Below are 14,698 nucleotides of genomic sequence, written 5' to 3'. Positions count from 1 at the left end.
CTGCTATCCCTGCTGCTGCGCCTGCTGCGTCTGCTGCACCTGCTGCTCCTGCTGTGTCTGCTGCTATCCCTGCTGCTGCGCCTGCTGCTACATCTGCTGCGCTTGCTGCACCTGATGCGTCTGCTGCTATGCCTGCTGCTGCGTCTGCTGCTATCCCTGCTGCTGCACCTGCTGCGTCTGCTGCTGCGCCTGCTGCTGCACCTGCTGCGCCTGCTGCTACACCTGCTGCGCCTGCTGAGTCTGCTGCTGCGCCTGCTGTACCTGCTGCTGCGCCTGCTGCTGTGCCTGCTGCTACGTCTGCTGCACCTGCTGTGCCTGCTGCTACGCCTGCTGCGCCTGCTGCTGCGCCTGCTGTACCTGCTGCTGTGCCTGCTGCTGCGCCTGCTGCTGCACCTGCTGCGCCTGCCGCTGCACCTGCTGCTGCACCTGCCGCGCCTGCTTCTGCACCTGCTGCGCCTGCTGCTGCACCTGCTGCTGCACCTGCTGCACCTGCTGTGCCTGCTGCTGCACCTGCTGCACCTGCTCTCCATGCTGCTGCACCTGCTCTCCATGCTGCTGCACCTGCTGCACCTGCTCTCCATGCTGCTGCGCCTGCTGCTGCACCTGCTGCCCCTGCTACAGGAACCAACCAGCCCACTGAGCCCACTGGGTCCAACCTGAGCGCTCGCATGACAAACACCGTCATTCCCTCCTTCTCTTCAGGACAGCGGGCATTCCCCCCGCCCTGTGCTCTTCACGGCTCCCACTCTCACCACGGGCATCTGTTCCTCTGCTGCTCCCCACCCCGTTGCATCACGCAGCCTCTGCACCAGAATCACCAATGAACTCAGAGCCCTGATTCCAGCAGAGGAGAGTATCAGCCCAGAATCAAATCACTCTCTGACTTGAATTCTGCCTATATGGTGGGCTTCCAGATTGTTGCTCTGGGTGCAGTGACTGAACTTCCACAACTGACACAAGTACTTTGGAAGCACGGCAGGGCACCCGTGCGGGAATCCAGACCTCCTACGGGGCGGGGCATCTTTAGGATGGTGGCCACGCCGCTGAGCGAGGCCGAGGAGTGCGGAACAGAATTTTATAGTCTCAGCGGCAAAAGGGGCTCAATACTAACAGCACGAATTTTGAGTACTTTTCCTGGCAAAATGAAAGTTTTTATCCAAATCACCCTGCTCCCCTCCGCCCCCTACTGAACTTGCATTCCACAGAGCACGTGAGTAAGCAGCAGGCACCTAACCGTGCTGTGAAGCTCCCGCTGGCTCCACTCAGGCACGCGGAGAGTGGAAGCCCCGCGGGGCCGGGTCGTCTCCCCGCCTCCGCCAGCAGGAAGCCATCCGCAGGGAAGGTCAACGGCCCAAAGGGAGTGTAAACAGGATACGTATCTGGAGGGCAGCCACAGATTAAAAGTTTAAAAGATGCCGCAGGAATTACACATGAGACTGAACTCCTCAGAAAGACAAGAGGGGGAAAAAAGAACACATGATTCACATTCACTCAGAGGATCACATCTGATTTCACCAGGAAACAAACGGTTTTCTTGTTTTAAATCTTGGGCTTTCGTCTCAACTCCGCAACTGGAAAAATACTTAATTTTGTCATTTAGTCTCGAAGAGCCTCATAATCTCATCTGTCCGACAGAAGGCGGTTGCCGTGAAAGTGCTTTAGGAGGTCTCAGGGCAGGCAGCAGGCGACGGGGGGGGGCCCCCCATGCTCACAGTTCCAGAGACAGAGGCAGGAAGCAGAGTGGGGGCGGGTGGAGGAGGGGCAGTGCTCATGGGGATGGAGTTTCAGCTGGGAAGATGGAAAAGTTCTGGAAATGAAGGGTGGGGGTGGCTGCCCGACACTCTGAAGCACTTACTGCCACCCAACTGGACACCTGGCAGTGGTTAAGATGGTAAAGCTTATGTTATGAATATCTTACCACAATTAAAAAAAACCCTTCATTATTATCTGCTGACATAATAAGTGATCACATTTATATAAACTCTGGCCCTAAAATATCAAAGAGCTTAGTTGCTCTCCCACACCCCCTCCGAACACCATATAAATGCCCTGCCATTAAATGATCAAATAAAAATATTTCTAAATGCCTCAATTGGGTAGCAGAGACCCAGAAGGAGTCCACCTTGCTCTCTCCTCTCAACCATAAAGATCCGAGAGACCCCTGGCCTGGGCTCGGTGCTGTTCTGAGAAGAGGGGGAGGTAGGAGGTACGACAGGGGCTGTGGCTCCAGCCCCCTGGGAAACCGCCACCTGAGCATGGGCACCGGCTGGCAGTAACGTCCACACGGACGAGATCCGTTCCCTAGGGAGGAGGCTGCTACTCACACACGCTCCACACCCGTGCTCCACACGGAGTACAGCAGCGGGATAGCTGCGCACTCTCGGCGTGAAACAAAACAAACCTCTTCCCAGACAGGCTTTGACTAAACACACGCATATCTGGGCCTATTCCAGTCTCCCGTCGGAAAGCGCGGGAGCTCACCCAGACGGTCAAACATGTCGTGTACCACGCTTGCCATTTCCAGGAGTCGGGAGAAGTTCTGCACGCACACACAGCACATAACCCCACACTCCTGTGAGCATTTGAAAAGGCTGGCCACGCTGAGGGGCCACCGGGTCTCATGGGACACCCTCGGCTGTCACCACGTTCACTCCCAGGCCCGGACAGAGAAGAAACACTCCAACGTGCCCTCCGTGCATGGAGGCATCATCAACGTTACAAGACTGACGTTTGCACATGCTCCCCACCCTTGACAAGCCGTCAGCGTTTTCCACTGCCCAGCTCGAGGAACACAAAGCAGCAGAGAAACAAACACCATCTCCAACAGGTGAACATTTAGTTGAATTAAAAGAATGTGAAAATGAGGCCCTGTTGTTAGGTCAGTGGGTGTAAAGTCTCTGTTACCAAGATGAACAGATCTTAGAGATCCCCCGGGGAGGAGGGATGGCAGGAGATGGTTAGTGGTAGTTGCATGAAGCCTCATTGGCAGACCCTGCCCGAATCCCATTCCCCAGCACAGAGCCGTGGCGTGCCCAGCTCCAGGCCACCCGCATCTTCCTTCGTGTGCCCTCCCCGCCTGGTCATGCCATCTCTGGCCCAGCGCATGCGAATTCTCCTGAAAGTCAACCTGCCGACAGCAAAGGACTGACCGGCCACAGCCAATTCACCAGCGGCAGAGTGAATCTACCCAATGACCGCCTTACTTGCTGAATAATGAATTCACTGAAAACTATCAGAAAACTACAGTAGAACCATCGTAACCAGTCTCTGCTTCCCTGACTTGCTAAAGTGACAGATGTTCTTTGTTCCCTCTGCAAAAGCCCTGACGGATGTCCGTAAAATGCTAAACATTCATGGTCAACGACAGGCTCCCCTCCAGAGTGCCCTGTACAAAGAGTCCCCTCACCTGAGCTGCACATTAACCAAGAGTCAGCCTTGTTCTGTAAATGCTTGTACTTATTATTATAGTTACTTACGTTAACTTGATTAGCTATTACATAAATAAACCAGTGAAATAATGAGTGCAAAAGGAGAGGTGATAACTCTCTGAGATGATTCTCTTTAGAAAGCTTCAGTCAAGGGGCGCCTGGCTGGCTCAGTCAGTAAAGCGTGTGACTCTTCACCTCAGGGTCATGAGTTCAAGCTCCATGTTAAGTACAGAAATTACACAAAAATAAAATATTTTTTAAACAAAGAAAAGAGGGGCGCCTGGGTGGCTCGGTTGGTTAAGCATCTGCCTTCGGCTCAGGTCATGATCCTGGGGTCCTGGGATTGAGTCCCATGTCTGGCTCCCTGCTCAGCGGGGAGTCTGCTTCTTCTCCCTCTGCCTCTCCCCCTGCTCATGCTCTCTCTTGTGCATGCATGTGCTCTCTCTCTAATAAATAAATAAAATCTTAAAAAAAAAAAGAAAAGAAAAGAAAAGAAAGCTTTGTTCAAGACAAACCACAAAGGAAGAAAAGAAAATCCAATCAGGGTGGGCACGTCAACTAGGAATGAACAGCACAGCACTCAAAGCTTCAGGGGCTCCAAACTCAGGCGGGTTCACGAGTGTCTACGTTTCACTTCACTTTAAGGAAACAAAAACTGGAAATCGCTAACTGCCACAGGTATATGCAGAAAAGAAGCAGAATACAGTGCGGAGACCCATACTCAAGGAACGTAGCCCCTGGCCCCACATCGGAACCCCAGGAGTTTAGGGGACAGGAAAGCTCTCTAGATACTCATGTATTAGGCACCAGTCAGGAGAAATTACCTATTGGTCAGACTCCTACCCAAAAATTATTTGTTTAAACTTAAAATATTTAAGTATTTAAATATTTAAATATTTAAAACCAACATTTTTGCCAACCAACTACCATCAGTAGGAGGGCTTCTCACGTTCCTTAAACCAGGACACTCTGCCATGTTGCAGCCAAAGGCAGGGACAGAGCATAAGCCGGGCACAGCGAGAGATGAGGACAGGAGAGAGAGAAAGGAACACAAACAAGTGAAGGAACAGCAAACTGTATTTGAGGAAAAATCAGTGGAAATGGATTAACTATTCAGGGGTCAAAAATGGTAGAAAACGTTGGCTATTTGATGAGTACGCTTCATCTGAGATTGGCACTGAAAGTGACAGTCCCTGCACCTGGCCCAGACCGTATGGGACGTGCGTCTCAGTCCAGACCAGGTACATGGCACTTGACAAGGCACCAGAGGGTCCATGAAGTTCACAGAAGCCTCCCCACTCTGCTGGCTACCCCCAGATGTCTGCAGCCTGGAAACCCCTTTCCCGACGTGCACTACGGGACGCAGCACGCTGAGACGGTGGGAGGGCCGTGGGCTCAGGCAAGCTGAGGAGGGAAAGCACGGGTGAGTCAGAAGATAAAACCCAGAAATGAATGAACTGCTGTCCGCTCACCCCGTTCTTTCACTTTCAGACAGACAATGTTTGTGAGGGTTTATGTTGTGCATCAACACTTCTGGGCTACAGTTTTGCATTGTATTTAAAACAACGGGGCACCTGGGTGGCTCAGTGGTTAAGCGTCTGCCTTTGGCTCAGGTCATGATCCCAGGGTCCTGGGATCGAGCCCCGCATGGGGCTCCCCACTTAGCGAGGAGCTTGCTTCTCTCTCTCCCTTCTGCTCTTCCCTCCTGCTCATGAACTCTCTCTCAAATAAATAAATAAAATCTTAAAAACGATTAAAAAAAAAGTTTAAAAAATAATAATACAAAAACAAATAATGCATGGAGAAAATGAAAGCCAATCAAGTCAGTTTCTATAACAAACAGGATGAGTTAAAAAAAAAAAAAGGAAAATAATTATAAAGAAGCTTTTATAAAGAGGGAAAAATACATAATAATGTTAAAAAGATAAAAACAGCATATAAAAATCATATATTCAATATACTCTCAATTGCAGACAGATTAAATGTATAAAACAACAAATAAATAGTGAAGGTCTCCTTTTCCTCATCCCCAGCCTTGCGAACCAGTGAACAGGCGGCACTCAGCACATCTCCATTCGGACCGGAGGCCCGTGGCCCTGCCCCGGCTCGGCACAGGTGAAGGAAGTTGGTGGCTCTCCCAGGAAGAAGGAAACATAGGTGACTTTTATGTACTTTTAGGGCTTCCCCCCCAGTTTTCTACAGTGATCTTGTTGAAAACGCAGCACTTACGGCCCCACGCAGACCTAGCGGATCAGAAGGTTCGTCTTCACAAGACCCCCAGGGATTCGGGGAATGTGAAGGTTGGGAAGCGCTGCTCCACATAGTAGCAGCCAGCTCTCACGCAGAGCATCGATCCGCAAGGCTCTGCTCTAGCACTCGAGGTCCTCACGGTTACCCTGGTGCATGGCCCCACCATGACAGCCTCTCAGGAACGTCGCGTCTGCAGCGCAGACACACTACGGTAACCGTGCGCAGTCATACAAGGACGTGGCCGAGCGGGTGGCAGCTGAGCTCTGTGTCCTGCCGCCTCCCCGGACCCCGGCTCGGGAGTAGACTTCCGCTTCCTGACACAACCTTCTCTGATCCGTGAGGTAGACTGGCCTCGGCTTTGCGGCCACACCACCAAAGTAGTATTGTTGAGAAAAGACTGCATTTGAATCCAAAGAAACTGTGACAATTTTTGCCTTTTCCTGCCTATCGTATGATCTTGAACAAATTGCGAATATTCACTGATCCTAAATTTCCTTGTCTGGAAACTGGGTATTCATACTCTTCACATGTAGGGGCTCTCTGAGTTCAAGCTGTGAGGATTACATGAAATTACAAGTGAAAAAGTAACAAGTCTGGTGTGTAATACACGGTAGGGGCCCAGTGAGTGCTAATGTCCTCTGTCCCCCTCTGAAATGATAATTAACGGGTATCTACTGGACACCAGCCACCATGCTGGGGCACAAGCAGAGCTAGAGGTAAATGGGACCCGGCCCTGCTCTCCTGCAGTCCTTGTCCTGGCGGCGAGATGAAGAAATGACTCATACAGGGGGCGCCTGGGTGGCTCAGTTGTTAAGCGTCTGCCTTTGGCTCAGGTCATGATCCCGGGGTCCTGGGCCCAAGCCCCACATCAGGCTTCCTGCTCAGTGGGGGTGTGCTTCTCCCTCTCCCCCTACTCCTGCTCTCTCTCTCTCTCGTGGCGCTCTCTCTAATAAATAAATAAAATCTTTTAAAAGATTTTACATACAGAAAGCAAACATTACAAAGAGAATTTCCAAGTCACTCAGTTTGTTCTGATTTTGAATGAAAGTCAAATTTTCCAGAGTAAGCAAACGAGCCAACAGCAAAAGGCAGAGAAAGCTAAATGGCACATGTGAGCATCCCAAGACTGCAAAGGTGGCAGAAGAACTCCAAAACACATTTTGAACGCATAACATCACATAAAATACACATTCCTGGGAATGTGTATGTATGTTTTATCCCAGAAGAAGCATAACAATGAGCATTAAAGTTGTAGACTACAGTATTCAAATCCAGAGTTAGCCCAAGAGAGGGTCAAGTCCCCCAATGGCTCTATGCCATTGTTGTGCCTGCTAAAGCCTCTGGTTGAAAAAGAAAAAAAATCTAACTTAAGAACAGCTTTCCATGGACCTGTAGCTCCAGCAATTTTCAAGGAGACACCAGCCTCCCACTTGGCTATTACCAGCAGCCCTAGAAACCCACTCAAAGGAGAGACTCTAGCAAGAAACGGCCTCCTTTCCTCCAGATCTGGGCTGTTACCACCTGCCCGGAGCCCCGAGTGGCCCAGGGGCCCAGCAGCTCTGTAGGACCGTGCACTCACCAGCCACGGCTGAGGGATCTCCGGCAAAGGCATCTGGGGAGGAGCCGGCAGGCTGTTGGGGGTCTCTTGCCTCTGAGCATGGTCCTTCACTTCGAAACCTGTAAGCATGAACCAAAACCACAGAACTGGATGAGGAGGAGAAGGGTGTGGACGGTGCCGCCGGCAGCCATCCGCCCTCAGCCCCATTGTGAACGCTGGGCCAATATCTGTTTCCTCTAAGACTGTACAACAATCCTGTTATTCTTCTCCAGGTGGGGAATCTATGGCTGGAAAAAACAAAAAGATTGCAGAACTAATCGAAACACTAGCGTTGGAAATGATGGAGCCGGCATGGAAGCCTGCATTCCTCCAATGCTGCGCGGCCTGGCAAGGGTGAGCTGCCCTGCCTGAACTTCCACTCCGGTCAGGACTTACCCACAGACAGACGGACTAAGGGGCGGGCGCGGCCCCGGAAGCAGTACGTTTGCATCAGGCGCCCTCTTGAAGTCAGATGCTGGGAACCCACGGGTCCCTGCGTGTCCCGGCTGCCTTAAGCTCATGCTCCCAGCGCAGCCGTATTCAAGTTGAGAAGACAAGTGTGTACCCAAGTAACTTAGGACACGTGGTGAGCACCGTGTCAGCAAAGGCAGGAAAGGAAGGAACCGGCTTTAATCTGGGTGCAGGACTATTTCCAGGCCAGACGCCCCCTGGAAAGACCCACCAGAACAACCGCTCAACAACAGTCACCTGTAATGGGTCACGTGTGATACGCCGGCAGGGAAAGGGCTATGAAGACACAGAGCCTGACTGCCAGAGGCGCAGTGGGGAATTCTGGCAGAGAACTGGGCACAGTAAAAAAAGGAAAGAGAGAAAAAGAACAGATGGGAATTCTACCACCAAAAACTATCAGCGGACGGGCTCAAGGCTAATGAAAGAGCTCTGAGGAGAACGAGTGAGTTGGAAAGCATCGGGAGGCACGTGCAGAGAGACAGAGGGTGGGAACCCATCGGGCAGAGGCAGAGGAAAGGGCCCCCGGGAAAGCCAGCAGCAGACCCTGAGGCCAGAGGCCCAAGCGGCGCAGTGTGTCCAGGCCAGCAGTGGGTGCTGGCCGAGCAAAGGGAAGAGGCCGAGGGCGGGAGGCTGGGAAGGAGGACCACCTCTACTAACAGGAGCAACAGGAAAGAGGAACAGTCGTGCTGACCGCAGGTCGACCGCGGGTCAGGCACTGTTCGGAGGCACTTTCTGTCGTCTCCTCCGACCCCCAAGACATCCCTCCAAGGCGGAAACTCCAGGGGAGGAGAGGAGCAGACGGAGATGGAGTAATTGGAGCATGATCCCCCACTATCCCATCAGCTCCTTAAAGGCTTTGTCCTCCTGTGCCTGGAAACCGCCAGCACCTGGCATGCGGGGAGACCCTCAGGGACAGTGGGATGAACAAGTATGTTAATGAGCAAATGAATGTGTCTGAGAAAGATGGTGGATTCGGGATGGTTTAGAGACAAAGGAGACTGGAGGAAGAAAGAGCAGACGCACCTTTGGATGACTGTATCCTCAGCAGGATGTCGGTGATCACTGCCTTTTTCTCCCTGACGGTTGACGTTAGATATTCATGGTCCAGGAGCTCCAGAAAGAGACGAAGTTCAACTATTAACTCTTCCATTGCTGCAAACGGAGGAGAGGGAAAGGGACTGTTAGACCCAGTGGGGTGCAAACGCCACAATATAAATGCATTTCACTTTAGCTTAACTGGATACGGTATTCCAGCGTGAAGAGCAAGTTTGCCGAAGCCAGGTCGACTAAGATTCATGCGTCATCTTCTGGACAAATGCACTGCTCCTTTGCTTTTGCTCTGAGGCAGTCATTTTCATCTAGGAGACGCTCCAAAGCCATGCTGCCAACAGATGGAGTCATGACCCAAAAGCCTGACATCATCATGGTGTCAATTGCACGATATTAAATTTCATTGTCGAGAAGGAGATGGAAGTTTAAAATGCCAAATAGTTTTCAAATAACCACCAGGACGTGGTTTCAGAAACTCAACACCCAACTCTGGCTTTGCAGGGCTGGCTCCATTCCCAGGAAGGCTGTGAGCATGTTTGTGCAGTTACGACAAAGACGCCGGATGCTGAGGAGGACTTGGGTGCGGACTCCTGACCATGTCTTTTCCTTCTAGGATCACGGCCGACTCCAGACCCGACTACGCGGCTGGAGTCAGCAATTTACAAATCATGGTGTGAACCTTTCGGGGACCCCGAAACCCTTTTAGGGCATGCAGGAGGCCCAACTACTTTCATAACACTGAAGCCTTATTCTCCTTTTCCTGTGTCAGCGGTTAGGGGCTAAGCTGCCAGCCTCTTAGCACAAATCAAAGCAGGGACACCAGACTAAACTAGCAGTCACTGTATTCCTCACCACGCACTGACAGTAAAAATGAAAATGTCACTGTCACTTAAGAGTGTCTTCGATGGAGCGGTACAAAGCGCTGCTTTTATTAAATCTCAGCCCCGGAGGATGCACCTTTTTGGGATCCTGTGTGAGGAAGTATGCAAACCGCCCCTCTCCTGCCGACTGACAGACAATTGCTGTCAGAGGAAAAGCAAGTGTGCACTGTTTGAAGCGCATGTCAGACTAAGGGGCTTTTCTCATGTGGCCCCAAAGAAGAAATGATACACAAACTACAAGGACGTGCACTGAGTGTATGACCGACATCCTCCCAAAAGGGGACGAAGTGACCTTACCATGTCAAGGTAAACAATGACAGCACTGGTTGCCAACGATAAAATTTGAGCTTCCAAACGGAAGTGAGAATTTCGAACACTTGTACCCACCACCGTGAGCATGACAGCTTCTCAGCAGAGACTTCCCTGATCAGAGGGGACAGACACTGGCCAACAGGCTTTTCGGATCTAGTTTAATGCGGTATGTCAGCTTTTAGAAGATCCGCACCACTCCGTGAACAGTGAGGTCACAAAACCACACGTGGGCGAGGATCCGTCTAACGTACAAAATAAGCGGAAATATTCTAATGTAACAGAGGATGAAGCATTCTATGATGCAGCTTCAGATCCCAAATTGCAACTAACTTTTAAGAAACTACCCCCTGCCAGTTTTTGGTGTAGTATCAAAGAAGAATATTGACAGTTTTCTGAAGAGGCATTGAAGGATTCTTCTCTATGTATCTGTGCGAGCCAGATTTTCTCTACGTGCTTGCTCTAATCTGAATGCAGAAACAGATACGAGAATCTAGCAATCTTTATCAGACCAGATACGGGAGATGCTTGCAGAAATAGAAAACACGCCACTCTCTCACAAATTAGCTTGTTTTGGGAAATGCAGTTACTTTTCATAAATATATTTTTTAATGAATTAATAAATACCTTAAAAATCTGCCACTTTTTAATTCGAATATGAGAAATATATACAGATACACCCACATAAATAAAAGCTCTTTGGAATGTTCAATATATATTTTGAGACCAAAAAGTCCCAAGCAAAAAAGTTCAGTCCATGGGATTCTTTCCAAGTCTACAACACTCTTCAGGACTAAAGATATTAACTGAGGCCATGTTGCTGTCACTACCAAAGCTCTCATAATTTTAGGTAAGTCTAGGACAGAGAAATGGCAAATGAGTCCAAAGTAGGCAAGGTGTATTCCTGAGCTGTTCACTTGTCCTAACTGAATGAGTTTTGCTCTATGAAATAAAGAAGTTGGATTAAATAAGTCTTTAAGGTCCTTTTTCATTAGTAAAACATGTACATGCCGGAGGGAGGAGCCAGGACCAGAGGAGGAAAGGATCCGGTTATCAGCACATGGGGGAGCACAGGCAGACATGCTCAGGCGCCAGAGACCGGGTGAGGCGAGAGGAAGAGACAGACAGACAGACTCTGACGGGCTTCCCGAGACCTTCCTGGGCTCTCCTTTGTCACCTGTGCACTTCAACTGCACAGCATACCTGCATCGTTCTAACAAATGTTCATTTCACTGATTTTTACTAAGCTGCCCTGGATGGTTTTCTTTTCACTGAAATCTCAGACCAAGACCGCAAAGTACAGACAGCTCTCCCCACCGTGGGGTGCAGAACCTCCCAAATCAGAGAGTGTGATTGGTCAGAAAAGTTACTCCTTTTCAGGATCTTCACAGATGAAACAAGCCACATTCTACCCTTAACTGTCCCTTCAAACACTCAAAGCCCACAGCATCCCCTTTCTCCCAGCCTGCTCTCATTAATCACCCCCAACTGGCTCCTCTCCACAGGGGTCTTCCTTAATTACCAAAGTTCCTTCGTCTTGCAGCAGCCAAACCGATAACCGGATATCGAGTGATCTGTGGGTCGGTTTTTGTTTTGTGGTACAATGCACACAGAAAGCTCGCGAGTCCTGACGCACAGCTCACAAGGAAAGGACTGACACTTTCTGATGACCCACTACCCACGATGCCCCCTCCTCCCGGGAATGCTGCAGAGACCCCCTTGTCCCCATCTGCAGGGGCATGAGAAGCAAGCAATGGTCTGGTTACCTGTCTTTGAGCAAATGCTCCCCAAGCAGCCTCAAGTGCCCGCACTGTGCTCGTCCCTGGACAGGTGTGAGTTCACTTTGCTCCCAGAGACCCTGATGGGTTACATGGTGTTATCAGCCCCGGTTTACAGCTGAACAAACAGGCTCAGAGGGGTCACCAAAGGCTAGGAGACAAATAAGCGGCTAAGTCTCTGCAGCTAATAATTTACTCACAGCCACACAGCAAGACCACAGCAGTGAGAACCTGAGCGCAGATCTAACTCCAAAGGCCCTGCTTCAACCATTGCGTGATAATCATTCCATGACTGCTTTCTGAGATGACCCTGGCCTGGTGAGATGCCACGGCCATTTTTTTTAAGAGCGATAACATGGTCAGATAAAATTAAGAACACACATCCTAGAACAAATTAGGAGGGTGATCCATTTCACCAGAGCCTCCACGGTGCCCTGTAGAGTATTATAATCATGTACTGAGCCACCTACCTCCCCCAGTGTACTGCCTGTCCTGGTGCGCATGGACAGCGTCCCATCATCATTGGGTTCCTTCTGGTGCCCATGCACTTGGCAAATGCATGTTGAAGGTAGGGCACGACATCCCGTAGCTCACAGACATGCCACCAAGGCAAGGGAGGAACGAGAAGTTCCTGTACCCAGGCGCCTGGGTGGCTCAGTCGTTAAGCGTCTGCCTTCAGCTCAGGTCATGATTCCAGGGTCCTGGGATCGAGTCCCGCATCGGGCTCCCTGCTCCTCAGAGAGCTTGCTTCTCCCTCTCCCTCTGCCCCCCAACTTGTGCTCTCTTTCTCACACTCTCTCTCTCAAATAAATAAATAAATAAATAAAAAGAAGTTCCTGCACCCAATTTTCAGTTTAAAATTCTTAATACGAACATGCCTGTCCCGTAAGTCTAGTAGAGTCCAGAAGGTGCTGGAATGCGTATGCTTACGAAGGGGGTGGCACCGCACGACTCCGGTCTGCAGGACACCCAGGAGGCATGAGGAGCCCGCATCTGGCGGCGCCCTCCATGCTGTCTTGCCAGCTCTGAGCCAGCCCTCGTAGGACAGGCACAGCGATCCAGCGTCCAGGGATTCAGGTGAGGTTTTCAGAGACATACCCTAAGTGCCCTTCACCACATGCCACCCAGGACTTACCTTCCCGATACCCAGCTTTTCCACTGCCTGACACCAGCTCCCTCCTGCATCTCCAGGGTCAGGAAAGACCACAGGTGCCCCCTGACCTCCCCCAGCACTCCCCAGCCCAAGTCCTCATTATGATACAGGTCTATGTCCCCCCCAAGGTTCATCACTCCCTAGAGACGTCGCATAGAGAATGAGAGCTGCCACCAAGCGCTGACCACGTGCCAGGCAACACACTAAGTGCTTCGTGCACATTACGACAGATGATCACACTAGCCTTTGACACAGGACTTATTTTCACCACTTTACAGATGAAGAAACTGAGACTGAGAAAGGTTATGTTCTGATTCAAGGTCATACTGTTCAAAATAAGAGGCTGGATGGGTGTCAGAACCAAGTCTGCTTGGTTTTCGTGCCTCTGCTCGCGACACCACCACACTGCACATTTCGCTCGTGGTGGACGAGGACATTCGTTCTTCTTAGGTTATGTTCCTCGGTGTTCGCGCTCAAATAACCGCTTTCCCATGACACGGAGCAGGCTCTCTACACAATCACATCCTTCAAGGACATGGCTCAAATTGCGCCTTACAGGGTTGTTTCACCAGTGGTTCTGATATTAAAAAATAGCATCTTACGACTGTAGATAATTCATCCAACTCCCTCAACCTCCTGATGAAGAAAGAAGGCTCAGAGAATCGGAGACTCACCAAGGGCATGGTCTGCTCCACCACTCGATCTGTACGCCCGGAACTCAGGCCAAAGGGCTTTGCGTTCAGAGTAACCACTAGTTATATTCTACCATATAAAATACTCCCGGTGTATTTTATCCCTTGATCCTCACACTCCCGTTATCTCTGAAACATCACAGACGGCAGAGATAAAATGAAGAAAGGTGCAGAGCCTGACCCAGGACAGGAAGCAAAGCAGGGACACATCCACCCTAGACCCAGGGCCCCTACCGCCTTTGTTTGACCCCCTAACCCTCACACCCATTATCCTCCTCTGGGCAGAATGGGACTCACTGAACATAGACTGGGATCAGGACACAGGTTGTAAGTCAGTAACTCCCAGAAAAAAATTTTTTTTTCCTCAAATGCCTACACCACACAGAAGATCTGGCTACAGAATTTATGATTCCCAAGGCAACAGGGAAATCAACTGGAGGCATTTCAGGATATATTCTATGCATCTGAAAAGCAGCACTCCCTTCTCCCTAGCCAAAGGATTTTTGCACTAAATTAAGTGACTCTGCTCTGTCTTACGTGGTCAGTGTCTTCCACGGTCCTACGTAAAGAGGGAAAGTGTGAGTAAAGGCTAGACAGCACGGCAGGCCAGTAATTCAGTTCAGCAACACGCTTCCTCTGTAATCAACCCCTCTACTCTTGAAAGCAAACCTCTGACTCAGGTTGGGCAGCGGGTTCATTTATTTCAACAACATAAAAGAAATGGGCTTTTGTTTCTGGGACCCAAAAGCCACTTCAAAGGAATTTGATTCACCTGAGTGCCTAGATCACAGAATTTGAAAGCCAGAAGGGCCCATGGGGTCCAGTGCCTTTATTTCACATGGGAGGAAGCTGGGGCCCAGAGAAGGAAAGTGACCTACCTGCTGAAGTCACACGGGATTTGGTAAAAAGGCTGGAACCAGGAGCCGGGAGGCCTAACGGCCAGGCAGGAGTGTCCTGGTCTGCACGGAACGGTCTTCCTCACACGCCTCCTCCAGGGGCGAGCACGGAACGCCCAGGGTCCACCTGCAGTTTCTCAGGAAACCAAACCACTCTTTGAGAGCAAATCCTGCAAATAAGAAGAAATGCCTG

General features: G+C 50.5%; 1 protein-coding gene across 2 annotated transcripts in view; it reads right to left on the bottom strand.

Moving 5' to 3' along the window:
• Positions 1 to 14,698, bottom strand: part of AFAP1 (actin filament associated protein 1) — a 138,280-nt gene that overhangs the window by 71,293 nt on the left and 52,289 nt on the right. For both annotated transcript variants that reach the window (XM_032395469.1, XM_032395470.1), the window contains exons 3-5: positions 14,488 to 14,675; positions 8,770 to 8,898; positions 7,258 to 7,355 (exon numbers count right to left, since the gene is read on the bottom strand). In XM_032395469.1, the coding sequence (XP_032251360.1) occupies positions 7,258 to 7,355; positions 8,770 to 8,896 (225 nt within the window). In that variant the 5' untranslated portion in view covers positions 8,897 to 8,898; positions 14,488 to 14,675. The remainder of the gene's footprint in view (positions 1 to 7,257; positions 7,356 to 8,769; positions 8,899 to 14,487; positions 14,676 to 14,698) is intronic.

Source organism: Phoca vitulina, unplaced genomic scaffold (genome assembly GCF_004348235.1).
Source record: "Phoca vitulina isolate PV1807 unplaced genomic scaffold, GSC_HSeal_1.0 scaffold85, whole genome shotgun sequence".
Classification (NCBI taxonomy): domain Eukaryota; kingdom Metazoa; phylum Chordata; class Mammalia; order Carnivora; family Phocidae; genus Phoca; species Phoca vitulina.
The sequence above is the reverse complement of the archived record's forward strand: the minus strand, read 5'-3'. Positions and strand labels throughout refer to the sequence as shown.